A 26,424-nucleotide genomic window follows, 5' to 3' on the forward strand; every position below is an offset into this window, starting at 1 on the left:
ATGTTGCACTTGATATATTGTAAAAATTGTCTCAATATTTTCATTTATTTTTCCCAAATTTAAAAATAACAACACAACTAATAAATCAAACAACTTTAAAATGTGCTTTGATTGAAATAGAATATATTACTGTCATCATAATCACGGTACATTTAGGACATTCTGTATTCATAAATGATTGTAAAATATCATAGAATTAACCAAAAATACAAAAAAGAAACATGTTTCCGCAAAGGCCGCAGGGATCAACGACCAATCAGCGACGAGCCACCATCCAATCAGAGACGAGAAGGCCAGCGATGTGACCGTGTTGCTGATTGGCTTACACCAGAAGCGTCCTTGTTCGCGTCAAACTCTAGTTGACTTGTTGACTCTTTGCCTGTTTGTGTCAAGAACAGCAACGCCGAAGCCGAAAAAATCCAACAAAGCGGCGGCGGTCTGGAAAGTCACTCAATCAGAGCAGGTTCGTGACGTTTAATCCCGTCTAAAGTCATTTTTCAAGCAAGAAAGCGAGCTAACAGGCTAGCAGCAGAGCGGTCTCCATGGAAACTCTGCAGCATTTGGTTTCCATGGCAGCATGACAGCGAAGCGTAAACTAGGTTTAACCTCTTTTTTACTCTCGCAAACTTTACAACCTCAATAAACAGGATATATGCGTGTGAAGTAGTTAACCTTGTGATATTTTCAAATAATTACCCTACAAGTGGAGTCTGTGAATGATTTTTACAGGATTTCAATGAGTTTAGCTGAAACACTTTTATAAAATGCATTTCACAATAAAAACTGCATAGCAAATTTCACACTAGCTGGTCAGGTGACCTAATGCATTGGGAAAGAGTGTAGGAATGGAGCAGCTCAGAGGTAAGATGAGGCCATTTAGAGATTTTAAAACAAATCTTGAAACGAGCCCTAAAGTGCACAGGTGTGAGGAGGTCAGAGGTGAGTGTAATTTTAGGGCAGCATCACTTCAAATATAAAGTATATTTTAGTAATAGAGACCTGTAATAGTAAATGCAAATTGAATGTCAATGTTGATTTTTGAGCTGTTGGTTGCCGTGGCAACATTTGTACCCCCATCTGAAGAGTGACTGACTTGCTCTCTGTCATCATATTCTTTCCCCTCGACACTTTCTAATTGCTCACCAGATCCCAGCGATGCTCGTCCGACCCGAGCTCGCCATGACAACATGATGCCTGCTTCCATTTCTCCAGGAGACCGCGGCTCAGGGCTTCATCTTGACCCATTTCGGCATCTCCTGCGTCGGCTTGGCCATGTAAGCGAAGGCGAGTGACTGAGAAGGTCACTTGGAGGCTGAAATAAATGAATCAACTGTGAGTGTGGAAGGTAAATTTTTCTAATTCATGTTTTTCATTCTTGACTTTTTAATCATAATTGAAAATGTATTCATCAAGCTGCGCCTGTTAAATGTGAAATGGTAACACAAATCCCGCCACGTAACTAAAGCCAGCAAATATCATCAGGCAGGCTAACTTGACCTTGAGCGACCCTGAGCATCATCCACATCATTGGATCCCGACGCTGACACCTGGCACCTTGAATTTGTACCTGCGATGCGCCCTAAAGCCCTGCCTAGCGTCCATAAATGATTCACAGTAAGAACACACGTTTGTAAACTCATCGCTCCACTAGACTCTGAATTAAATCTAATCTCGGTGATCATACTTTTATCGTTCATAACTACGAGCACACCAACAAGTTCCAAACAAGAGCTATTCATTTAACAATGTTTATCGCATAACTACACGATATATTTCGGCGAGCTTTCCAATATGTTAGCTGAGAGGTTCAGTAAATTAATTGAGCATTAGACCTAAATCACCAAAAACCACCTTCTCGTATCCTAGCTTTTTTTTTCGTCTTAATTTGTCGCATTCAGGATGACTCTGCCGTTTGGATGCAAACAGCAAAAAAAAGGACAAGCGGAAAATATCAACCAAAACGCGCCAGGGCTGGAACACGCCCTCAAGAGGCGCAAGAGGTCCAAGAGGAGGTAGGAGAGATCTCCTTACCTTCCGAAAGCGCTTTTGACCGTCATTTCCTTTCTTGCAGATATGTGTGGATTAACTTGAGCAACTGCAAGTATGAAAGCGGTAAGAATTTAAATACATTGCATCAGTAAATGAACACACTAAGTTTGTCTTTTAAATCCCAGTGCGGCGTGCCGCTCGTCGCTACGGCCTCAAAGTGACGGAGGGAGACGATTGGACGCTGATGTGGTCCGACTGTTCCGTGTCTCTGGAGAGGGTGAAAGCCATGAAGCAGTACCAGGTAGTGGTCCAAAGTCAAATCTGGAGGACACCCTGGACTGGTTCTCTTTGCAACTCTTTGTAGTGTCATCCAAAGAAAGAAACCTTGTGTTTGCCGCATTCCAGAAAATCAATCATTTCCCTGGAATGATCGAAATCTGCCGCAAAGACACTCTAGCCAGGAACTTGAACCGCATGTTGAAGCTCTTCCCGAAAGATTACAACATCTTTCCAAGGACGTGGTGTCTTCCCGCAGAGTGCGTTTGTTTTCTACCCCACCAAACCATCTCAAGTATTTACCTCGCCCTTCTTCATCGTCTTTTGTAGCTACTACGACTTCCAGGCCTACACGCGTGTCAAACGGCACGCCACTTTCATCTGCAAGCCAGATTCCGGCTGTCAGGGTCGCGGAATCTTCATCACAAGATCCAGGAGTGATATTCGGCCTGGAGAACACATGATCTGTCAGCTCTACATCACCAGGGTGGGTGCTTAACACATCCCAACGACTCACATAAAGCGAAAACGTAATCTAACTTCATTTCAACACACACACATACATTTGTACACACACTCAAATTATAAATGTCTTGAATTCAGCCTTTAATCATGGACGGCTACAAGTTCGACTTGCGTATCTACGTGCTGGTGACGTCATGTGACCCGCTCAGGATCTTCCTGTTCAAGGAGGGACTGGCCCGCTTCTGCACAACCAAGTACATGGAACCAACACTCAGCAATATGGTGAGGGCAGATGTTCTTGACTTTTGGAATGATCACAGATGAAATGGTCATTTTCTCTGATTAGGACGAAGTGTGCATGCACCTGACCAACTACGCCATCAACAAACACAACGACAACTTCATCCGTGACGACCACACCGGCAGCAAACGGTGCATTGACAATATAACACGACGGTAAAACGAGCAAAGTTGTCAGCGGTCCGGTTTTGGTTCCTCCAGGAAGCTGTCGACTCTCATCCAGCAGTTGGAGGAGGCGCGCGCCGACGCGGACAAACTATGGGGCGACATCGAGGACATGATCATCAAGACGCTAATCGCCGTGCAGCCCGTCCTCAAACACAACTACCACACGTGCTTCCCCCACCACAGCGCCGACAGCGCCTGCTTCGAGATCCTCGGCTTCGACGTCCTGCTGGATCAGCGCATGCGGCCCTGGCTTCTCGAGGTACTGCTGAGACCTCTTCACTAATTAAAAGTTCTCAGCTAATTTGTAAAGTGTGAATAGGTGAACCACTCGCCCAGTTTCACCACCGACTCGCCGTTAGACCGTGAGGTGAAGGACGCTCTGTTGCTGGACACGCTGCTGCTCATCAACTTGAACGCCTGCAACAGAAGCAAGATCACCAAAGAGGAGCGCAAGCGCTCCAAGGAACGTCTGCAAGAGAACCGGACCAAAGCGTCAAGGTTAGAACTCTCCCTGCAAACTCGTCTTTGTGTTTCGAGTCAAGTCGTTTCACTCGAGTCCTCTTTTTTTTTTTTTTTTTTTTTTAATCCGTAAGGACCGAGGAGCTGCTCCAGCGCCAGGCCGCCTCGGCCCAGCAGATAGAGACATATGAGAGCAATCACATGGGAGGCTTCCGGAGGATCTTCCCCAGGGAGGGAGAAGATAAGTACGACAAGTTCTTCACACAGGGTAGCTCACTGGTGCAAGCCACGGAAGCTTCCAGAGCGCGACAGGAGTGTGCCAGGTACCTGAAAAATTTCCACCAGCCAGCTATGGGGAGAACTTGTATTTTTCCGTGTTATCCAAAACCCCCAAAAATTATTGGTTAATAGTTAAAATGATCATATGGATTGATAAAATTAAATGGATTGTTTAAATTAATATAACAATATACAATTGGATAATTTAGTATAATAAAATAGAAAAATAAATAAAATATTTATTTTGAAAAATAAATCCCATTGCTGTCCATGCAAAGGCAACTACTACAAGAACTACACGACAGGCAGAAGACTGTGAACACCGTCCGGAATCGGGACTCTCAGGGCGAAACGGCAGGAGAGCGCTCCAAAAATCTCAGACCTCGACCGGCACCACGCAGACCCCCCGCCACCGAGACGGTGATTCTCCAAAGCCGCCGCAAGAGGGCGTCCGCACGCGCTTTTGTCCCAGGATGAATTGGTGGCCTTCTCTTTGACCCCGCTGGCAGCATTCAAATGAGCCAGATGATGCTTGCACACTTTTAGTGTCGCCACATGCAAATGTACAGAGCCCCAGACGTGACATGGGGGGGGGAGAAAAAAAATTATCATGGCCACGCTATAGATAGAACGTGTGCAAAAAAAAATGATCGTGTGAGGCCATGCAACACTAATTTGGAATAATATGGAAATAATAATTGCGTTCCTGGAGCGAACCTTATTCAGGGTCGTTTTTAGTGAAGGTGCGCTCCATTTATTCACCTTGATGTCCAATATTCAATTCACAATAGAGCATTTGTGCACATTAGACCTTTTTCATGGCCCCCAATTATTACTTTTACAGTTTAGTTTTTTTAAAAATTATTTTTAAATTGTACCTAGAAATATCAGCCCAAGAAAAGTCTTTTTCCTTCCTCAAGCCTCCCCCTGCAGTCAAAACCTGCGAGGTAGACGAGGAGAATGATGAAGAGGAGGAAGAGAAGCGGGTCAAAGCGTTGATCCAGAGGAAGAAGCTGCTACTGGACCTGGGGCTGGTCCAGCACATCCGCCAGCTGCTGCAGCCGGAGGGCCGAGACGCTGACTTCCCCCGCCACCAGGGGACGTCGGTCGTGAGGCAACCTTTAACGGTGACTGGCGTGTCCGTGAACGCCTCGCCAAAGCATTCATGTTGATTAACCCAGACTTTTCCCCGCAGGTGGACGCTTTGACGCCACTTTCCGAAAAAACCAAGGCGACTCCTTTCATACTGCCATCTAGGCAGGTAAGAGACTGACAAAAAAAAAAAAAAAAAACACAAATACAAAACATTATACCTGATTTCTTTTTGCATCATCATACACATACGCAAAGTATCTGAAAACAAAAAAAAGGATGTTAAATGTGTGTTGAGTGCTTTTTTTTTTTTCAATAACAGCTCATCTGAGGATTTGTACATTTTTCGTCTCTCTGTGGCCCACGAGCCGTACTTTTCCCACCTCCTCATAAATCTAGTTTTTAGCGCCACCTGTGGTTTGGGCACTACTTCAGAGCTGGCAAATGTTTTGCTTTATTTGAACCAGTGGCTGATCCTGGAAGAGGGAGGAATGTTTGTATTTAGAAAAATGTGCATGTGCAAGATGTATGCACTCCACTGAAGTGGAACTTTAAATTGATGTTTCTTTTTCAAGAAAATAATATCACAGATGTTTCTTGCCTGGGATGATGTGTTTTTATACGACTGATCCACCGACCGCTAAAAAATACGCTTTTTTTTCTTAGTATATCATATTTCCTCTCATTTGTGTTCAATAATAACAAAACGTGTCCTAAATGTTAAATCATTCCTCCATTTTGCTTTCTTATACGCTTGTATTACTGTACAGTGGTATTTTTTATTTTATTATTATTTCGTTTTATTTTCTTTTGTGAGTAAAATCTGAAACATTTGAGAAACTAAGTAATGCCCTCATTGCACTTCAACTGTTTATTGAGTGGGACAACAATGAGAACACTCGCCGGGTTCTGATTCTAATTCCAAAGCGTGTTTTATTGTCCCACAAGACCTCACTGAGGACTTCAAGTACCATCAGGAATTTTCGAAACGCCTCACTCCAGACAGAAGCCTGCCACAAAGACAAAGGATGGACCAGGACTACCGTGAAGGTCCCCGGGCCAGGTGAGGACCTGGACTTGGTTTTGTTTATCTAATTACAGTGACGTCACAGCCACCATTGTGAGGAATTTTCAGAGGTGGCAAAATTACTGATGAAGAAAAAATACTTTGGTAAAAATAGTTCTGATGTGTTCAATAAAATTTTAAGTGGGGCAATTTATCAAAATAAGGTTTATTTTGTACTTATTTGTATTATCCCCAAACTTAATAACTTAATATCTTATAAATGGAAAAAATGTATTTTTAGTCGTTGCAACTCAAATGGATGTATTGATTGTTTTTTAAATACTCTCATGTATAAGCCTACCCCAAAAAATAATGCTTAATAATAATTATTGTGCTACCCAAGTTGAGTAACAGGCCTTTCTATGTGCTCGTACTTCAGGCCCATGCTTGCCAAACGTCCGGGTCCCGAACCCGCGGCCTCTCGTGAGGGGGGTCCCCAAAGGACGGAGCTCCTGCGCACAACGCGACCCCGCGGACCCGCGGGGCCTCCTGGTCACCTCCACGCGCCCCCCTTTACTCCAGAGACCTCGCCTCGCCCGATGGCCCCCGCATCACAGGGGAGGACCCTGAAAAAAAAGGAATTTGGTTGGGGGGGGGGGGTGTCAGCGGAGACCAAACACTGCATGCCCACAATTTACAGCAAAACTGTGAACGTCAAAATTCACTTCGACAAGATTTTTGATTGCTATTTTTTTGTGCCAATTTTAACACAACCAGACCTCAGGGCATAAACGTCTCACTGGGACTTACGGAAATAATAAATTCCTATTTGATTAAAATGAATGCTGCGGTCGTTATTGCACAAATCTGGGCCTTTCATTAAAGCGCAAAAGTGAGTTTTATGGGACATAGTCGTCAATATGAGGCTATTTTTAATCCAAGAAATTGTCATGTGATATTTAGAGCAATGTCCTACTCATGTATCATTCTGCATTTTTTTGTACTGTGACCTTTTTTTTTTATTAAATGAAAATGCACGTGTTAGCATTTTGTCAGAGGCCATAAAACTTTACAACGTTTGTCAGCTGCTATGTTTGCGCTCCGAAAACAAAAACACAACAAATTGCCCGCAACACTTGTCAGCGTTTTAGTGGCTTAAAAATTTATTTTATCGTGTTTAAATTGAACGTAAAAATGACAATTAAATTGTCCAGTTTGAAATGAAATGGGCTTTTGTTTTATACAAGGCATTAACATTGTCTTTATATTTTTGAACAATTTAAAAAGAAACGAAAATAAATTATTTTTGCTCTATCAAATACATTTTATGAACCTATTCAATAACGAATGCACTTTATAAACCTGTCGTTGCAATGACGTCTTTATTTGCAAACATTTTCCGCTTTTTTTCTCCTAAGTTTTTAGGGGCGCCTCAAAGCGACAAACGTGGAATGTGTGTCAGGAATTTATGGTTTTATTGCGTGTGTAAATTCCGGAAATCCTCTTTCATGCCGGCCCACGGCTGGAAAAGGCATTTGACGCAAATGAGATGTCCAAAATATTAAGAAATATGATCAGAACGTTTTAAAGGATTTGGAGGGGATTTAATGTGAATCCAAGCAGAGGGAAATAAAAATAAACTTTTAGCCTGAAACGGAATTGCTCAGAAAAAGATTTGAAATTTGGGAATGATTTAAGAACAAGACGAAAGAAACATATGGCAATTTCTGGTTTCATAGGATTTCTAATTTACCCTTTTTTTTAATTAATATTTATTATATTTTGCGTTCATTTTGTTCTAAAATAAACCTTCCCGTTGATGTTATTTCTTATTCCCTGCAGAAATACCGTAGTAAAATAAAAATAACTCTTCATTACACATTTGAATATGATTTCCCGGCTTGGAGGAGGCTCAAAATGGCGCACATAAAAGGGCTGCACTTTATGAAAATTTACAACTTTGCCGTTGCAAGTTTTACGACTGGGGCGGCTCGGTGATTGGCTAGCGGGGATCATGTGCGCGGCTAGAATGACAACTTCTTGTTCCCCAACAGCTCGTCGTGCAGCTGCTTTTTGCTTCTTATACAACCGCACTCTATTGCAAATTTGCAGCCGCTTTTTTATTATTATTATTTTTTTGCATGGGACGAAATTGGGTCAAAGGATTTGGGCCCACAAGTGGACCGTGGGTTTTATTCTGAGGATATACGAGTGGAGTCATGGCGGCGGCCTGCACAAGGTGGGATTCTACTGGACTTTCTCGGGGAGACTGGATCCGTGTTGTTTGGGGGCACACGATGGCACGGTTGACGTATGTGGCACTGAGGTAAGGCCGCCATGTTGGCAGCAGGGAGTCCTGCATGCGTGTCCGTGGCTTATTGTTTGGTTGCAGCATGTCAAAAAAAGCAGTGGCTTGTGTTTAACATGACGCGTGCACGCGCAGCCCGAGGGTTTGCAGGTTTAGCGAGCACGCGCAGGTCCATTTTGTTGATGAGGTTCGAGTTTGGGATGTGAGACTGAGTGCTGGTTGCGTTCATAAACAAATTAAAAAAGAAGCTTTATTGTCGATTTTGTAAAAAATGTAAAAAGAAATATCCTAATAGTTTTGTTAGGATGAGGTTAAAAATGTGGCGTAAAAATTGAAGCAAAGAAAAAAAGAAAATGTAAAGTGAGGACACTTCTTGAATCATTAAAATAACAAATCATGAATAAGAATATATATGAAGCTTGATTGTTGTCGTTCTGCAGTCGCCATCTTGGCCTGCAGTGCCCTGCACAATAAATTGATGTGAATTAATTCTTATTACAGAACAGTGTTGACTTTTTTAAATGCTGCCTCGTTATAATCATTTGTGTTGTCTTATTAAATATTCTACACGACTCTGAATTTATGCTGCATTCTGGATTTGCATTTTTACTTGAAAAAAAAAGTCAGCAATGCACGATGAATTGAAGTGTAAACATCACAATATTCATTTAAGGAAGCAATTGATGATCATTGACGCAATCTGGCCTCATTGATCAGGGGAAAGAAAACCATCAAAACAATCACGTTGTCGCTAATGATGTCATTGATCGGCGTGCCGTCAAAAACGTGATCGGGATGATTGGTGTGCTGAGTGATGATTTGCTGGTGATAATTTGGACGGAATTTTGGAATTCAACGTGTGATGATGACGACGATCCACGCTAACGATCGTGTTTTTTCCACGCACTTGATTTGGAGGCACCCGGGACACGGTGCGCGCAACAAGACCCCCCCCCCCCCCAAACGGGCGCAGCCGTGCACGCGCGGACGCCGGTGATTGGCCAGAGGTGGATCAGATGGTACATTTCCCCTCTGTGTTCAGTGGCACCTCACAACCACCCCCCTCCTCTCAGCAAAAGGCAAATCTCCGATAAAGTAATGGCAAAAGCACTTGGACTATAAAAGACAACAAATCATTTTCCTCCGGAGTGCGCCCCGTTGTCCACCCAATGAGTTCCTATTTTGTCAACTCAACTTTCCCCGTGTCTCTATCGGGAGGACAGGACTCTCTCCTGGGCCAGATCCCCCTCTACACGTCGGGATACAGCGACCCGCTGAGGCACTACTCCGGCGCGGCCACCTATGGAGGCGCCGCCGCCGCGGCCGCTGCCGCCGTGCAGGACAAAGTCTACCCGGCCTCCTACTACCAGCAGACGGCCATCTACGGCCGGGCCGCCGGCGGGGGTGCGTGCGACTTCAACCCGGCGGGGGGGTTCTATAAGGACGCCGAGGGGTCGTGCGCCTTCTCCGGTCGCGACGACGCGCCGCAGCCGCCGCCGCTTTTTGGAGCTCAGGAGCACGGGCAGCGCAAAGGCGAGTGCTTGGGGGATCAGGGCGCGGGTATGAGCGTGGACGACAAGTCCTCCGCGCTCATCTACCCGTGGATGCAGAGGATGAACGCCTGCTCGGTCGGTGAGTGCATGGCACCCTCGCACGCACGAACGCATGCACGCACACGCTCCCACGCGCGTCTTTTGCACGTTTGCGTCTCTTTTGCGTTGCGCGCTGACACACGCGCACAAGCGCACGGGCCTGCTAGACACAAACAAACAGCTGTCGCGACTACTACGAAAAGTAAAAAAAAAAAAAAAAAAAAAAAAAAGAGGAGACGGTAACATGAAACTACAGCGCGTAAAATTTCTTTTCGGGTTTGGACTGCAACTCTGTCCATCAACACACATAGACTATGACGCCATCTTTATTAACATGCATGCAAAAATAATGTATTTTTAAAATAGAGAAATTAAGAATTAAACGAACAAGAAGTGCGTGTGTGTGTGTGTGTGTGTGTGTGTGTGAGTGTGTGTGTTTATAAAATGGATGCAGCAGCATCAGGCATGCGCACTAACACATTTGCCTGATGTTGCAAATATGCAGGTATACAGAAACATTTTATTAACCTCGACATAATTTAATGCTAAATGTTATCGACTGTGAGTTATTAGATTTGATCTAGTTTATATATGCATCTATTTATTTTAAAAATGGAAGGCTAAATAAACAAAATCCGACGTGCGTCACCGGGAAATCTCGTTGCTATTTCTGCACGACCAAAGCGGTGCACAACATGACCCAAACGTGCGTGTGTGTGTGTCCGAACGCAGGCCCCTTCGGCACCAGCGGTCGCAGGGGCCGCCAGACGTACACCCGCTACCAGACGCTGGAGCTGGAGAAGGAGTTCCACTTCAACCGCTACCTGACGCGCAGGCGCCGGATAGAGATCTCGCACGCGCTGTGCCTGACCGAGAGACAGATCAAAATCTGGTTCCAGAACCGCAGGATGAAGTGGAAGAAGGAGAACAAGCTTCTCAACCCGCCAAAGACGCCCGATGAGGAGGAGGAGGAGCAGGCGGAGAAGAAGAGTTAAAAAAAAAAAAGGACACTCGACGTGTACAAAACATGCTGTAGATATTATTCATGTGTGGCGTGCTATCTCCTAGAGCTGCTTTTAGATCTCTCTTTGTGCTGTGTCTTGATTTAGAGACTATGCAAACATGTACAGAAATTTGTAGTGCTTTTGGAACATGTCGTTCCTCGTATACGTCCTGTTGTAGGCCTCTGTGCACGTGTTGTACTTGTTCTTCCAGCTTGTACATAAAATGTCAGCTTTATATATCACGATGTCATTATTTATTGCTGTAACGTGTTTGATGCAATATTTTGTTCAGGAAAAATTGTATATAGAAAATAAAATGCCTTTTGATGTATAACCCGAAAGCCTGATGATGTTTTTTTTTTTTTTTTTATTATAAATATTAAATATGACAAAACGCGTGTAAGGGTTGAAACAATCGAGGGATCGTGTCAAATCCGTCCAAGGATGACGGATGACTGTCGAGGCCCCCGTGACGAGTCGGAGGTCGCTTCTCTATTCAGCCACAAGATGGCGCCCTCACCCCGCGCGGCTTTGCCGGTGCGCGCGGCGGGGAGGCACCATTGACTGGAGCCTAACGACCATTATTTCGTCATCATTTGTAAGCGGCGAGCATGAATTACCTCTTGAAGTCATCAGTGAGGATTTACGACTGGTCAACAAAGGCACGTGATTCCCGAGCGCGCTCCCATATTTGGCGGCATACCTGGCAAAGTACAGTAGGGCTTCATTGCTTATAATTCATGATTGCGTCCATAAATCGTGCAAGCACACAAGGATTATAGCGACAAAGATCTACAAATCGAGGCTTTAAAAAAGCAAGCAAATGAGCTCGTACTTTGTAAACTCGTTCTCAGGGCGCTACCCAAATGGCTCCGACTATCAGTTACTAAATTATGGGACTAACGGCGCAGTGAGCGGCTCCTTCAGAGACCCTGGCACCATGCACTCCGGGTCCTTCGGCTACAACTACAATGGCATGGACCTAACCGTGAACCGAGCCAACAGCGGCGGAGGCGCAGGCGGCGGAGGAGGAGGTGGCGGTCACTTTGGGGAGGACGCCCGGGGCTTTGGCTACCGCCAGACGCCCAATTGCTCGCTGTCGTCCCCGGAATCGGTGCAGCCTCCGCCGCCGTCGTGCGCCTCCGCCGGGCGGGACCTGCGGGAGGTGAAGAGCCCCTCCCCGGCGTGCGAGCGGAGCGCCACTTCGGCGGCCAACAAAAGCACCAACAACGGGGGATTCACGGATATTGAAGACCCCGCGGCCACCGCCGCTGCAACCGACACCGAGGACCGCGGTTCAGGCTCGGGCGCTGCTCAACGGGCGCAGGAGCCCAGCCACGCCACCTCGTCCGCCCCCGCCGCAAACGAGTGCCACGCGCCGCAGATCTTCCCCTGGATGCGGAAGCTGCACATCAGCCACGGTAAATAAACCTGCCAGGTGTCGCTCGAGTCAAATTCCACTTCGAATTTTTAATTTATCCTCGCAGATATGACCGGCCCGGACGGCAAGCGCGCCCGGACCGCGTACACCCGCTACCAGACGCTGGAGCTGGAGAAGGAGTTCCACTTCAACCGCTACCTGACGCGGCGGAGGCGGATAGAGATCGCGCACGCGCTATGTCTTTCCGAGAGACAGATCAAAATATGGTTCCAGAACCGCAGGATGAAATGGAAGAAGGACAATAAGCTTAAGAGCATGAGCCTGGTGACGGGCGCCAGCGCCTTCCACAACTGAGCCAAGACCGTCGCACATCCGACCCCGCCACGGCCAACCTCTGCAGCCGCTGCAATGGAGGTGAAAGCGTTCTAATAATATTCACAATGATCATCATAATAAGGATAATAAAACGGAGGGTAAAAAAAAATACTTGTAACGCTCTGAAGCGCAGCACCTTGCAGCATGCTATTGTTATAGACAACAAAAAGTGTTCTGTGGTTCTTTTTAGTGGTAGCGTGTAGGTGTCATGTCATATTGATGTAAATATTAATATTTGTCTCTTGGACGTGAGCTCTTTCTCGAAGTGGAGTGTTTTAAGAAAAAAAGTCATAATAAGAAGAAAAAAATAAAGCTGCTGCCATTTGAATGTAAACATGGGCCCATTGAGAAGGCTTGTTGTGCATACTCGAATTGTTTAGGCTATCGGTGTGTGTGTGTGTGTGTGTGTGATGTCAACTTTGTTTCCTTCTCGCCAACAAGCTTTTTGTATGTAGCTACACGTGAACTCATAGCGCTTGGAAATAAAACTTTCTCTCTCATGCCTGGACTTTTCTGACACTTTTTCTGCCTGGTTGTATTTTAGCTGATAATATTGAAAGTTTCTTACCTTGTAGTGGAAAGATGTCCCCGTGGGTGTTTTTTTTCTCCATGTTTTAATCGCCCAAAACGTCCCCAAAAGAGAAGCAGAGATTGTCTTAAGCGAGTACAAGTAAAAAATCCCTCTTTGCAAAGATTGTAAAGGGCCTATATGACATACAACAGTACGCGGCAAAGTCACGTGAGCTCCATAAAGTTGCTTTTATGGTTTTGGGGAGTAGACAATGTTCAATATAATTCACGGGGGCTTGAATGAGAGTGACGGCTTAACGGCGTGCAGGGGACCGAGCTCGCGCGGACGCTCATATATGTGGACCCTCAATGTTTCAATAAAAGTATCGAGAGGGCCCGCGTTTTTATTGCCTTTTAATCGCATCTTATTCTATTTCACCTTACATCCTGCTTGCGTCCACATTTTACGCAGCTAAATGGCAATTATTTGACTTTTTATTAGACTGACAATATTCCCTTTACATAAAAAATACATTTACGCCGTTTTGTTTTGTGCTGTTGCATTTTGTGTGTGTGTGTGTGGAGAACTTGAGCGAGGTTCGGCAGTGATTGATGCCCACCAGGCGAGTCACTGGGCGGCCAAAGGTGGTGCACGGGCCGCATCCATGCAGGCCTGTTTGTATATATTTTTTTCAATCCATGATAGAAAAGTTCAAAAGGGAAAAAGTGAGCTGGACATTTTGCACATATTCATAACAACTATATTAAGTGGCAATTTGGCCTTCCTGTAATGACTATTGCATATTGATAGGGCTAATGTGGACCCGGATATTATGCATTATTCATGAAGATGGGATCATCCGGGGGTCAGGAGACCAAATGGAGGCTGACATGTTTTGCACTGTCACTGTGCAAAGCAATATTTAAAATCATTATTACAATTATTATTATTATATTTATATTTAACGTGTATAGAACGGAATAAGAAATGTGGGAAAATAATTTAACCCTCAGAAAAAACTAATTTCAATATTTAAAGCCTATACTGACAAATAGGCCTTCCTAATCATTTGACTATTTCCACGTAATAATTAATTATGATTGAATCCTTTCGAGCCTCGACTGAATAATTTGCATTCTATTCATTATGACACGATGAAAATAAACAAAACGTGCTTGAAATGTATTAATTGGCCCGAAAGGAGACGTCAGGTGTGGTGTAATGAGACCTTACTGACAGCAGAGGGCGCCTTAGACCGGCCTGCAGGATGATGGATGTTTTCTTTTTTCCTCCTTTTTTTTTTTTTTTTTTCTCTTGTTGGTCCGGGTTCTTATCTTGGGCAGGAAAAGGGGGAGGAAAGGTGGTGTGGGGGTCATGTAAGTTAGAGAAGCCAAGGGTTTCTTTTGGATTAACATTTGGATCCCTTTTTTTGTCAAAGCAGAAAAAAGAACTGATGGGTCAAAAATAATCAGTTATGGGTCAAAAAGGGACCGACAGCTACTTAAGTCGATTTGACATGATTTTATAAATATATATTTTTTAATAGGCATTTGTGAAAAGTGTGTGTCATAACTCAACTTTATTCCTAGAGCACTTTAAAGCAACCACGAAAGAAAAGAAGCACAAGAAAAAAAAAATCTAAACCATATTCCCACTGCATTATAAACACATTTCAACGAATCGGCACACATTCTGGAATCGATTCAATAATTTGGCCTCTGATAATATTGGAATTCGGAACACCAAGAAATCATTTTTGTCGGGGATGAGGGAGCACAATGGTATACAATTTTCAGCGTTTATGAGTCCATTCATAATGGCAATTTCCCTTTTGTTTGGGTTTTGCAAATGTGCCATATCACAAAGCTTTGGGATCAACTCAGAGATTTTACAATTGTCTGGTGCACACACTTGCGGCAAACATTTTCCCTAAATGCTCCCTCTAGGAATTAATTACATCAAATCGACTATTCCCGGAGCAATTGAAAGCCTTGTAATTACAAAAATGTGTGTCAAATATCAAGTTATGCTCCCTCTGTCTTAAAATTTTGTCTTATTTACACAAGTAGGCTACATCTTGTTAGCATGAAATATAATATTTTATATGACGTCATAAGTGATGACCTCGAGAAGTTTGAAATAGGAGGAGGAATGAAAGTGCTTCGATGTATTTGCATGCAATCTTTAGAAAGTCTATCTTGAAATATTTATTGCTGATCATTATGCTAATTGGCGTTTGAGAAGCACCATATATATTTTTTGGGGATGGCAGCCTTGCCTCCTGTGTTGTGCAGAAGATGGCGTGTGTGAAAGTTGCCTTGAATGGAGGCCATTGTTCGGCGCATCATTTGTCACCTCCTCCATTCACGTCTGCACTCCACACGAGGAGTTGGAGTGCGCTGAGGACACTCACAAATGAGAGAACCAAAATAATAGAAGCAAATAAACATAGTTTGAATAGTCCATCAAATATTTTGATCGGTGTGAAAGTCAATATATTAATCACTGATAAAATGAGAAAGTCAACAATTTTGTGATAATAATTTTTTGTGTGAACTTGTTAATGTAATTAATTCTATTGTAACTTCTTTGTGGTATGAAATATGTTTCATAAAGATTTGTTTTTCCATATATCATAAGTGTTTTATGGTTTGTTTGCCTATGAGTGTGGTCTCAAATGAGATGACTTGAGAAGCGATAAATCTAATCACGTGACTCCTGGAGGTCCTTGGAGGGGCGCTTGTTCATTATCTGACGTCATACTTGAGATTAGAATTGTCTTTAAAAAAAAAAACACGTGTCCTGTTTTTTTACATAACAATTGAGTTATTATTACATGGGCAGGTCACACTTCACTGATGAAAGCGACTCGTTGGTGTCAATTAGTTAAAAATTACCTCGACTAGCCAATCACATCCATCGACATGCCCAGCGTGAAGACGAGCAGTCAAAAGTGTCTCAAATCGATGCTTGCGTCACTAAAGCGCGTCCAGGCCTCTTTTCATCTTCCATCCGTGCATGTCAGGTATCATTCTTAATTTATTATTATAAATGGACAAATATTTGATGAGGCCAACGCTAAATATGACAATGATTTTCAGAGAAGTGCAGGTTGTGTTTATCTAAAGCCACTTAAATAACAAAACAGTCCATCGTGATGCTGTTTAATTTCCACAAAGAGGCCATTGGGTGATCATAACAATAAGAAAAAGCTTCATCTTATCATTGTTATCACGGGCTACATTAGCTCGCTTGCATGCATGATGACCACAAACGTTTTATTCGTTCTTCTCTCGTCTCGTCAAACACGCACGCGCAACGCTCACGCGCAGAGTGTGTGTGTGCTGCACAAATACTGTCCAGTCCGTTTGCATGCACGCAAACGACCACAAATGCAGGCATCAGATTCCACCCTCGCTGCTGGATTATTTGAATTTTATCGTTAAAAATAATCCGAAGTGTAAAGGGAGAGGGACGCGTCGTTGTTTGGTGCGCGCGCGGGGATGAATGGAGCTTTCCGAGGTAAGGCGGCCGCATGCAGACGCGCTGATGTGTCTTTATGATTTACGAGCTTGACTCGAGGCTGCTCGGTTCAAGCAGAGTTCATAAAGCTGCATGCCTCCACACTTCTTCTTCTCTTCGTCTTTGGCTGCTGCTTCATCTCATTAAGAAGACAGTGGCGATGCATGCAAAAATACATTTTTTTTTAAAATCTGTTTTAGATTTGAACAAAAACTGCTCCGCACAATGGGGTCTTGTTGAAGCTTATCATTTCGATAAATAACACTTCGATAAATAACGCATTATTATTACGTCATCTTTTATTTTATAGGCACATAATGGAACAAAAGGTAGAAAACAAAACGATTTAATGTTGTCGTTTTTTTTTTACTGGGTTCATTTCTTGGCATCTTGACAAGCGTTTATTTTTTTCTGAACCAAACAAAAATGATTTGTATTTTGAAAGATGTACTTCGAATCATTATTTATTTGTAAATGTATTGAACAGAGACAAAGCACATTGATAAACACTGCCGTTAGTGCGCCAGAATAATGCAGCCGGGCAATTTAGCATCATTTTCTTTTTGCAAAAAAATAAAACAACGAACATAAACATAATACAAAATTCTTTGCAAATATACAGGACTACAATGAACATGAAAAATGACCTCTATAAAATAAGTATACTTCCATGGTTGAGTCAAATGTGAAAATGTATTCCACTGAGGGCCATGCCAACAATAAACATTTAATATATTTTAGGATATTTCAAAACAAGCATGTTAAAAAAATAGCATATGTACCTTTAATATTACTGAGTTAAAAATACATTGAACTCAATTAGGCTTGTAAAAAGTAAAGTTTTAACTCGTATTGAGTTACCCAATTCGACTGCACAAAAAGTAATATTTTAAATGACCCATATTGGCTAACCATATTGTTTTTGTTGTAGCCATTTATACTTATATAATTTTAAATAACCCATGTTAGATTTCTTTGCACACATTTTTTAAATGAAACCTACTTTTGTTTATTTAAACCACCAGTTTTAAGGTTGTATTTGGAAACTTACATCCCAGTCTAGTAATATCGTGCAGCTTGTGTGCAGGCTATTCATGTCAGCACACTATTGAGTTGATAAGATGGATCATTTGGTCTCCTCCCTGATTCTGCCTTCTTTCAGGCTCTCTGCAAAGCTGCCATGTGACATTTTGGCTGCCGGAGCCTCGTCACAAGGTCAAAGGGCCTCTCTGTGTGCGTGTCATGGAGAGCAGCCAGCAGCAAAGACAGAAGCAGCAGCAAAGCTTCTCGTTGCGTGCTGCGTTTGCTTGCAGCAAGCAATCAGTGGAGCACAAGTTTGCCGCAAGTAAAAACATTTTCCCCTGGATGAAAGAATCCAGACAAGCCAAGCACAAACCCGACAGGAGACGTACAGGTTAGTTATTCACAACAAAATGCTGCATACAAAGAATAAATCTGACTTTGCATTGTTGGTCTGGCAGACCTTGGAAGTCCCACCAGCACCAGCGACTCTCCCAGCTCCAGCACGCCGGCGTGCAAGCGCACTCGCACGACCTACACCAGCGCACAGCTGGTGGAGCTGGAGAAGGAGTTCCACTTTAGTCACTACCTCTGCAGGCCACGCCGACTGGAGATGGCCGGCCTGCTCAATCTGGAGGAGCGGCAGATTAAGATCTGGTTCCAGAACCGCCGGATGAAGCAGAAGAAGGACGAGAGGCTCCTCCAGCAACAACACGCCTCCGCTTCGCCCTCCTCACCCGGGTCATCGCCCTCCGCCTCGGGCAGCCCCACTCTGTCCAGCCTGGGCTACGTGCACTTGGGTGGGGACTACCAGTCGACCTCACTTCGGCTGGAGTCCCAGCAGCAGTGGTACGAATATCCCGCTCCGAGCATGACGATTGACGCAGACTACGACACGCATAACACCGCTCAGGCGCAGAACCCAAACGAAGATTTTCATTATTCATGCAGCCCTCATGACAGAATCATGCACGCTCCTAAACTCACGCATTTGTAATTGTACTTCCATATACATGCATGCACTTATAATATTAGCTATTATTGTAGCAGCATTAGACATGGATGGGGCAATTATCAATGTGATACAAGAACGAGCCCCCCCTAGTGGTAAGCAAAAGACTCACCAATTCAGTTGTATTTAACTTATTTAGTGTAACACATTTGCATTAAAGCTTTAATTTATTTTTGCTACAATTTGCAGTCAAATTACTTGCAATACATTTAAAAGAAATCAGTTTAGCTGCATTTTTTTCCCTATTTTAAGCTCTCTGTCAATGTTCAAACAGCATAATGCTTTCAATAATATTAAACATACTTGTCACTTTTTAAAAGAACACTTAGGCCCACTACACAACTGTATTTAAATTGTGGCCATGATAACGATTGGAATTTATTTACTCTGACATATTTCATTAATAAAAGAGTATTAAAATTCGTTTTTTTAAAAATGTATTCACATTACCACTTAATTACAAGGCCTTAAAAGAAAAGTCGTGTGATAAGAATACATTTGACATGTGAGAAGAGTGTCATTGTTCTTTTGAGGGTCACAGAAGCTGTCTTCTTTTTTTTTAAGAGCTCATGATGGATCACTGCGCTCTCATGACACAGTCAGTCCAAAAAAGGAATTTGTCCCGACAACACATTTCTTCCCATATAAAATTGCATTTTAAACATTTTCCTGACAGATAAAAAAGATAAAAGGCCACCCTTAATGTGATTTTTACCAATCGCGTTGTTGAGATTTAGAATTATTATTATTCAGATATTTTTAAGTCATGCACGAAGCTCATTAAAAATTTTAGAGGGGCAATTACTTGTCATTGCGCCTCGACGTTTGTGTTCTTATCAGATGGATGAGCGCGTTTGATTGAAGCGTTTGTCATGGAAATGCGAGCCGCTTGATGGACGAGCGCGTCGGACGTGACAGAGAAGCCGGTGGGCCGCGCTATTGGCCCTCCGCGGATCACGTGGTGTGTCAGGAAGGTGATATGAGGGGTAGAGGGCACTTTTTACAGCTTTGACATACTACCTCGGGGTTTGGGCGATTAATGACTCCTCTGGTGTGAGCAACCACGATGAATTCCTACCTCGACTACCCGCTTTGTAACCGCGGGCCGAACATTTTCAAGGCCGGCTACCACAACCTCAACCATGGATACGTGACACCCAACGCGGATAGTTACGGTCAGGAGGGACACCAAAATCTTCCCTTGCACCAGCACCACCAGGTCAACCTAGACCTGCAGTACGCGCCACCGCCGCCGGGAAACTCGCTCTACGGGTCCCCTGTGGAGTATGGACACCAGTACGGCCTGGCCCCCGAGCAGGACCGGGGCTACATGCACGCACAGGTTTCGCCTCTCGGAACCAATATCCCGCCTTACACCGGGGACAGGTGCAGCGGCGCACAGTACGTGCAATACGGCGGCGCAGAGCAGAGGCAACCGGAGTATCCTCCAGAGAATATTTACACGGCCCAGCATAAGGACAGCGACGCAGAACACGTAGAAGAACCTTCCAAAACTTTTGACTGGATGAAAGTGAAGAGGAATCCTCCGAGAACTGGTGAGGCGAAGCGATGCGTAAAAAAGTTCACATGCAAACTAAAAATTTCGTCCACCTTTCATTCATTCATAAAAAAAAAAGTTTCACGTCTTCCATTCCATCCATCTCTTCTCCTTGTTCCCAGCAGCGGTTCTGTCCGAATTTGGTGTCCCGGGCCAGCACAACGTGATCCGCACTAACTTCACCACAAAGCAGCTGACCGAGCTTGAGAAAGAGTTCCACTTCAATAAGTACTTGACGCGCGCCCGGCGAGTGGAGGTGGCCGCCAGTTTGGAGCTCAACGAGACGCAGGTGAAGATATGGTTCCAGAACCGGCGCATGAAGCAGAAGAAGCGCGACAAACTGGGCTGCGTGGCGGGCGGTGGGCCCGCGGAGAAGCTCCCGGGGCCTGACACCCCTCCAGCACCGCCCCCCAAGGCCAGGCCAACAGAATGAACTAGAAATACGCGTGAAGGATTCCAAAATTGCTAATCAAACGCACGTGGACTTATGGAATTTCAGGGTATATACTGCAAACTACGAATGTGATTTTTTTCCTTGCTTTTTAAAAAGTCTTTTGTATGTTTATGTCCAAGCACTGAGTTGCTCAGTGTCACTGTTTGCACTATTTATTTGACAGGGTATTTTACAACCAGAGAATTTAGATGAATAAAGATGATCAATTAAAAAAAAACGAAACATTGACATTCCTATTCTGTTGAAAAAATAAATAAATTAACATTTGTTGAAATTTTGAGTTCATCCAACATTGTATAAGAAGAGTTGGCAAAAATGTGGTGGTCTATATTTATTCCCCTCTTGCATAATGTGACAAGAGGAATCTTTCACAACTCACAGGGTGGTTCCTGGTGACCTATTCACCTCCAAATACCTCCAGGGGCTCTAAACATGACAACAAACTGCAGGGTGCATGCAGGTCTCCATTTTTGTTATCCAAATCCTCCACTCGATCGTTAAATTATTATCAAAATAAAGCAGTAGTTTTATTTTTAAGGAACCTATCATCTCAGTTTTCGGACTTTATTTGTGCCTCATTGAGCTTGATGGCAAAGGAGGGGGTAGCGAGTTTCAATATTTGCACTGGGTGTTGGGTTTGTGCACAAACAGCCACACGCTCATACTGGCCCGGCAGCACCGGCCTGTCGGCGGCCTTCTTTGCTAACGCCCGAGGTTCACGCAGAGTTCAGCCACAAATGAATGCAGAGTCAATCTGTCAGGACACCAGGGTGGCTGCAGGCCCTCTCTCGCAGCTTTAGAATTTGAGGGATCTCTCATCGAAGTTTCGCATAAACACGGAAATTAGCGACCGCGTGATGTATAACAACTGGATTTAATTAGGTGGAATTTAAGGCAATGGGATGGGAAAAGCAAATTACATTTTTTTGTACTGTGAAGTAATTTAAGCTTAGTTAGTAGATTTGTAGTTTATAAGCTGTTTCAGATGAGTCACAAGGCCAAGTGCCGTATCATCAATACGGGTCATGGTGGCACATTGGACAAGAAGGAAGCGGCCGGCGCTGAAGACAAGTGTGGGATTTTATTCTGGAGGTGTGATCCCTGCCATCTCTGTGGGTAATACCTCAACGCTCCCAGCGGGCTTTCCATCTGGACGTGTCAGAGTCGGCGGCTGTGGCCGACGCCGCCGAGACAGATGTTCACCTAGGGTGGGGGGACTCAGAAGACTTCCTCTGGACAATGCAGGATGAAAGGGGAGGGGGGGGGGGCGCCACTGTTTAAGAATACTGCAAACAAACGTTATGGACCGGGAAATTAGCGTTAGGGCTCGATACCATTATTTAAGACCGATACCATTCCTAACAATATGAAGCCCGACATAGCTGATTTGATATCTGCCATATCTCCAGATGACCCCCCCCTGAGCTGACTTTGAGGTCAAGCCAGTGCTGTTTGTACCCCATGCTGCTCGCAGTTGTTGCTGGCTCTTTTACAAGTCTATTGCCGGGCTCACTTCCTCGGGTTTCTACCAGTTCCTCTGTCGCACGTCACCCGGCAGGGACCCCCTGCTTCAAAGGACCAGCCTGGTCCAGTATTCATGGGAGAACCGGGGGGGTTTCTCATCTCACAGATGCCTCAGAGGGCCTCGTGTTTTTAGGCTAATACGGTCACAGGTGAGCATATATTTGTTTACATGTTCTCAATCTAAACATGTGACCTAAGGTTAAATTGTTTGACCCAGTTTTTATTAAAATTATTAACTGAAATTGTACAGTGAAGGAAAGCCACCTCGTTATGATCAGCGCCTTCCCTTCTTCCTTTGTTGTGGAACTGAAGCTCCGTTTAACTCCAGACCCTTCCCCCATCTGTGTCAGGCTCTAATGGATGTGCAAGCCTCAAGGCCCGGCCTCTCGGATCCCCCCAGCGGCCGCATCCTTTCTCCGCACCGTCAGTGCGGTAACTGGGAGAGACAGGTGACTTGGCCATGGTTAACGTCTTAATACTCGCTGGGATTGCCTCCAGGATCCGAGCGGCGAGCCCTAATAGTTTTCCTCCTGTCGAGGCGGCAAGAAAAACAAGACTAGCAAGGAGGCGGAGCAGCGGAGCGGCACCGTGGAGTCGAGTGAGCCTCTCTCCCTCCGTCCAATGGCACGGCTGCTTTAGAGCGCCTCATCGTCGGCTGTGAGTACACGCAAATCGAATTTTTTTATTTTTAACTTCTGAACTGAGCTGACTTGGCTGCTTTAGAGCGCCTCATTGTTGTGACAGCAATTACGAATAAGCAATATAGTGAGGTGAGAGAGGTACGTGAGGTGTCAGGATGCAGGAGGATGCTCCTTGTGTGGACACTCGTGGAAATTGGAGCGGCTCCTTCCAGAACTCAATCAGTGTCACGTCACATGGTTCAAAGCGGCCAATTCGCTGGCGCCAGCAGGTTGAGAAATGCAAGGTGACAGTTCATTTTACCACTGACAGTGTGTCGGTCTCGCTTGCTGGTTCCCCAGTCAATTCCCAGCGAGGAGTGAAGGTTGCCGGAGACAGACAGCAGCACCCCCCCAACACTCCCCCATTCTCTCTCTCCTTCTTCCTCAACGTCATTCCCTCATCGACCTCGCTCTGCTTTGTATTCCAATTAAGTAGACGGGGAGGGAGGCGGCAGGATGGCAAGTGCGGCCCAGATACGTTCTCCTGGCGTCCTTCCAGTATCTCAATCCCACTTGTATCAATAGCGTTGGCTCGCTTGTTTCAGCGGGGTAATTCATGGATTCTTCTGGAGCAACCCGCCTCTAGGGACAATGTCTTGGTGGTGAAAAATAGGCTGCTCTCATGCATACATACATCACATGTAATGGAGGTATGTCATCACTCAGTGAGCGAGCTGCAATCGCTATGCTTAGCGGACACCTCAAATAATGCTGGATTAATATTTGCACATGGCTCATATATTCTACAATAATACAATCTCCTCACCCTATACGGCGAGGAACGTAGCGTTAGCTCTTATTGTCTTTTGTGTCCTCAATCTGTCATCGCTTTGGAAAAAAAAAAAAAAAAATCCCCTTAGCACTGACGTGTGTGAGCGATGGGTGGGTTGGGAATACAAGTATTGTGAGGAAATACGAAAACAAACTGCTTCTTTTTATCTCCTCTGGCAGCACAAACATTTGGCGGCGACCCTCGGAAGTGTCGGACGGATCACCTCGCTGATGAGGGTTTGGATTTAAAGGGCGGCAATTGGCCAGCAGGGTCAGCGAGGCCAATTGGTGATATAGCCCCAATACAGGAACTTCACCTGAATGCTTCACGAGTGTGTGTGTGTGTCACGGACACACACTCCAACACCCCGAGGAACCTCTCTTTCCTGGTGCTATCAGATCAGAAAGACCCGCTGTCCCTCCCCACACTGCAATGCAAATGAAAAGGAATGCGCTGATAAAAGGCCAGATCCCAAAGATGAGAGGGCAGGAGGAGGACAGAGCTGGTGAATTCTAGAAAGGGGGGGGGTCAAGGGAGCTGAGAGATGAGAGGTGGCCAAGGAGTCAGTGTTGGTAGTAGTGGGAGATCATAGCCTCGCTCCCCCTCAGCGCCGTTTGATACAGGGCTTTTGTCGCTCATTCAGCGGCGCATTGTTGCCTGGTGTAATCCCCGTCGGATTACAAAGAGCTTCCCTTTTCATATGGGGCTGACCCAGCAGGCAGGTGGCTGCGACTCTGTGGAGCTGTCAAGGGGAGGGAACCTCTTTTCCAAGGGAGGGGACCCCAGTTCCTCTTACCTTCACAGGGGCTTTTTGCTGGGAGGCCAGTCAGGCGCAGGTCAATGTGGGGACAATTCCGACGCGGGACTCAACTCGGCCTGACCCCGCGGCTTCCTGTGGGGACGCGACAGTGGCCGTCATCGAACGGCACTTTGCATGAAAACCACAAACAAAGACATAGAGATAGATGTATGTTATTGGAAAAAAAAACATTAGCATTTTATGTTAGCATCATCAGAATAAATTATCTAGTTTGTTTGAACATGTTGGTGTTTTAAGTGTCAGTTTTACACTCCAACTGCTTGAAGCACGCTCATTTTGCATTTTGATTGGAGAACTGTGGTCCCTCTATATCAAGGTGTCAAACTTAAGGCATGGGGCCCAGATACGGCCCGTCACATCATTTTATGTGGCCCGCAAAGACAAATTATGCATCAAATTTATGTGTCATTACTAAAATTGCAAATTGTCTTCACTTTTAATAACATCTTTTTTTTTATATTTGACCAGTTCTTACTCGTCTGATTTGAAAACGAGTTCTTTGTCAGTTTATAATACGAGGCACTCATACATTTATTTGGGTTGACAGTCATAATGGCCCTCCGAAAGAAGCTATGACTAAAATGCGGCCCGCGAAAAAAAAGAGTTTGACACCCCTGCTCTATATCATGGATTTTCACCTATTGCGGAAAGGTCTGGAATACATCCCATGGCTCACTGTTTACATAAAACAAAACACAGAGATGACGCAAGTCGTTACAAAAACTAGCTTACACGAACAAAAGCCTCAGGACACACCTACTCATTAAAAAGTCAATAAAGGGGTTGGACCAAAACCATAATGACTCTCAATCTTCATTGTTCATTTTATTAACACAATTGTAGTCTTCCAGTGTTGTGGGAGTAGTTTTGGAATGTTACTTCTCTGTTCCCAATGCACAAAGCAAGGAGGAGCAGATGATTAAGTTTCATATTTAAAAAGGAAATTAAAAGCTCGGGCTGAGTTGGTGCCGCGAGCCATGTGATTGAGCAGGGGTCATTTGATGGCTTCCCTTGCTGTGCGTCAGTTGTGCTTTGCGATCAATAAAACGATAGGCGAGGCCCAGCGTGTGTTCTATTCGTTTTACACTCCCTGTTCGCGTTCAAATTGTTTTTGTTCTGTCACACATCTACTGCTGTTATAAATCATTGTTCAGATACTGTGAGGGACCAATTTAGAGAAGCTTGTGATGTCACAAATATCCTAATTAGTTTCTCAGCCCACATCGGAGAGCCATCATGATGGTCAATACGATGATTAAAACCCAGGGTGAGGGAATTAAATCTATTAAAGCATTTGCTAATATGTGCTCTTCTTGGTGAAGGTAATGTATGGATCCTTTCAAAACCTAATCGGCTAAGACGAAGACCAAACAACAGTAGCTGTTGTGTAATTTCTAAACACAATGCAGCAGCCATTATTGACTGTGAAAAAGAGTAGGCTTACTTGCACTTGCAGAAATGCCAGCTCGCAAATCTGCATGGTAACTGCAATTGAGCATAATTATACCATTCCCAAGTGTTGGTGAATGTCTTGTATGCATACTCAAAGCAGCAGTATTTTCTCATTACCATAAAATCACAATGGGCAACAGATGCAATAAATTCTTTCTTTAACAAAGCATCCAGTGAGGGTATGCACTCGATGTCAAATATACCAGGACAGCCAATCTATAATAAAACGTTTTGGTGCGATTACCTCTCTAAACGAAAACTGTGGCTTTATTTTAATTGTGATTTCCGATTTTGCTAAGATTCATGAATGCAGCATCCGCAACAACACGGAAGTACGTATTTAACAATTTTTTTTTTATTGTTTGTTTTTTGTGTGCAAGGCGTTCAATCTAAAAGTTTGCTAGA

General features: G+C 44.4%; 5 protein-coding genes and 1 long non-coding RNA gene across 13 annotated transcripts; 5 read left to right on the forward strand and 1 right to left on the reverse strand.

Moving 5' to 3' along the window:
* The first annotated feature begins 238 nt into the window (after nt 1-238).
* Nucleotides 239-7,260, forward strand: ttll6 (tubulin tyrosine ligase-like family, member 6). 4 transcript variants are annotated; one of them, XM_049758394.2, is made up of 18 exons: nt 239-463; nt 1,147-1,332; nt 1,483-1,614; nt 1,899-2,012; nt 2,072-2,112; nt 2,175-2,290; nt 2,395-2,525; nt 2,596-2,752; nt 2,869-3,012; nt 3,077-3,162; nt 3,232-3,457; nt 3,518-3,696; nt 3,792-3,980; nt 4,215-4,356; nt 4,857-5,063; nt 5,132-5,197; nt 5,977-6,091; nt 6,474-7,260. In XM_049758394.2, exons 2-18 carry the CDS (start codon nt 1,322-1,324, stop codon nt 6,662-6,664), a joined length of 2,247 nt encoding a protein of 748 aa, XP_049614351.1. In that variant the 5' UTR covers nt 239-463; nt 1,147-1,321; the 3' UTR covers nt 6,665-7,260. The 4 variants fall into 4 exon arrangements, with proteins under 4 accessions (XP_049614351.1, XP_049614352.1, XP_049614353.1 ...); XM_049758395.2 differs by having other exon boundaries at nt 1,213-1,332; XM_049758396.2 differs by having other exon boundaries at nt 242-463; nt 1,147-1,345.
* On the reverse strand, nt 5,060-13,391 carry LOC125990972 (uncharacterized). 2 transcript variants are annotated; one of them, XR_007489151.2, is made up of 4 exons: nt 13,263-13,391; nt 11,559-11,641; nt 6,469-6,660; nt 5,060-5,205 (listed from the first exon to the last, which is right to left on the reverse strand). It is a non-coding gene; the product is annotated as an uncharacterized lncRNA (long non-coding RNA). The 2 variants fall into 2 exon arrangements; XR_011086094.1 differs by lacking the exon at nt 5,060-5,205 and having other exon boundaries at nt 5,936-6,660.
* On the forward strand, nt 8,020-11,279 carry hoxb6b (homeobox B6b). Of its 2 annotated transcripts, XM_049758403.1 has the most exons (3): nt 8,020-8,360; nt 9,566-9,974; nt 10,667-11,279. In XM_049758403.1, the coding sequence occupies exons 1-3, from the start codon at nt 8,049-8,051 to the stop codon at nt 10,927-10,929; spliced, it is 984 nt and encodes a 327-aa protein (XP_049614360.1). In that variant the 5' UTR covers nt 8,020-8,048; the 3' UTR covers nt 10,930-11,279. The 2 variants fall into 2 exon arrangements, with proteins under 2 accessions (XP_049614360.1, XP_049614361.1); XM_049758404.2 differs by lacking the exon at nt 8,020-8,360 and having other exon boundaries at nt 9,355-9,974.
* On the forward strand, nt 11,545-13,202 carry hoxb5b (homeobox B5b). Its single transcript, XM_049758408.2, has 2 exons — nt 11,545-12,359; nt 12,426-13,202. Exons 1-2 carry the CDS (start codon nt 11,762-11,764, stop codon nt 12,671-12,673), a joined length of 846 nt encoding a protein of 281 aa, XP_049614365.1. The 5' UTR covers nt 11,545-11,761; the 3' UTR covers nt 12,674-13,202.
* A 2,763-nt stretch (nt 13,392-16,154) lies between the features above and the next one.
* LOC125991397 (homeobox protein Hox-D3-like) lies at nt 16,155-19,195 on the forward strand. Of its 2 annotated transcripts, none has more exons than XM_049759275.2 (3): nt 16,155-16,230; nt 17,890-18,141; nt 18,209-19,195. In XM_049759275.2, exons 1-3 carry the CDS (start codon nt 16,224-16,226, stop codon nt 18,742-18,744), a joined length of 795 nt encoding a protein of 264 aa, XP_049615232.1. In that variant the 5' UTR covers nt 16,155-16,223; the 3' UTR covers nt 18,745-19,195. The 2 variants fall into 2 exon arrangements, with proteins under 2 accessions (XP_049615232.1, XP_049615231.1); XM_049759274.2 differs by lacking the exon at nt 16,155-16,230 and adding an exon at nt 16,502-16,727.
* A 472-nt stretch (nt 19,196-19,667) lies between these two features.
* LOC125991398 (homeobox protein Hox-B1b-like) lies at nt 19,668-21,049 on the forward strand. Of its 2 annotated transcripts, none has more exons than XM_049759276.2 (2): nt 19,668-20,315; nt 20,440-21,049. In XM_049759276.2, the coding sequence occupies exons 1-2, from the start codon at nt 19,826-19,828 to the stop codon at nt 20,748-20,750; spliced, it is 801 nt and encodes a 266-aa protein (XP_049615233.1). In that variant the 5' UTR covers nt 19,668-19,825; the 3' UTR covers nt 20,751-21,049. The 2 variants fall into 2 exon arrangements, with proteins under 2 accessions (XP_049615233.1, XP_049615234.1); XM_049759277.2 differs by having other exon boundaries at nt 19,674-20,315; nt 20,443-21,049.
* Nucleotides 21,050-26,424: the final 5,375 nt, after the last annotated feature.

This window comes from Syngnathus scovelli, chromosome 21 (genome assembly GCF_024217435.2).
Source record: "Syngnathus scovelli strain Florida chromosome 21, RoL_Ssco_1.2, whole genome shotgun sequence".
NCBI lineage: Eukaryota > Metazoa > Chordata > Actinopteri > Syngnathiformes > Syngnathidae > Syngnathus > Syngnathus scovelli.

What these genes read in the sequence shown, in the direction of transcription:
- hoxb6b (XM_049758403.1), top strand. Translation starts at nt 8,049, where the DNA reads ATGTGCGCGGCTAGAATGACAACTTCTTGTTCCCCAACAGCTCGTCGT. An exon ending in TTGACGTATGTGGCACTGAG is followed by an intron (nt 8,361 to 9,565) that starts GTAAGGCCGCCA and finishes TCGGGAGGACAG; the next exon opens with GACTCTCTCCTGGGCCAGAT. An exon ending in GATGAACGCCTGCTCGGTCG is followed by an intron (nt 9,975 to 10,666) that starts GTGAGTGCATGG and finishes GTCCGAACGCAG; the next exon opens with GCCCCTTCGGCACCAGCGGT.
- LOC125991397 (XM_049759274.2), top strand. An exon ending in ACCCGACAGGAGACGTACAG is followed by an intron (nt 18,142 to 18,208) that starts GTTAGTTATTCA and finishes TTGGTCTGGCAG; the next exon opens with ACCTTGGAAGTCCCACCAGC.
- ttll6 (XM_049758394.2), top strand. An exon ending in CAACTGCAAGTATGAAAGCG is followed by an intron (nt 2,113 to 2,174) that starts GTAAGAATTTAA and finishes TTTAAATCCCAG; the next exon opens with TGCGGCGTGCCGCTCGTCGC. An exon ending in AAGCCATGAAGCAGTACCAG is followed by an intron (nt 2,291 to 2,394) that starts GTAGTGGTCCAA and finishes GCCGCATTCCAG; the next exon opens with AAAATCAATCATTTCCCTGG.
- LOC125991398 (XM_049759276.2), top strand. Translation starts at nt 19,826, where the DNA reads ATGAATTCCTACCTCGACTACCCGCTTTGTAACCGCGGGCCGAACATT. An exon ending in GAGGAATCCTCCGAGAACTG is followed by an intron (nt 20,316 to 20,439) that starts GTGAGGCGAAGC and finishes CCTTGTTCCCAG; the next exon opens with CAGCGGTTCTGTCCGAATTT.
- hoxb5b (XM_049758408.2), top strand. Translation starts at nt 11,762, where the DNA reads ATGAGCTCGTACTTTGTAAACTCGTTCTCAGGGCGCTACCCAAATGGC. An exon ending in GAAGCTGCACATCAGCCACG is followed by an intron (nt 12,360 to 12,425) that starts GTAAATAAACCT and finishes TTATCCTCGCAG; the next exon opens with ATATGACCGGCCCGGACGGC.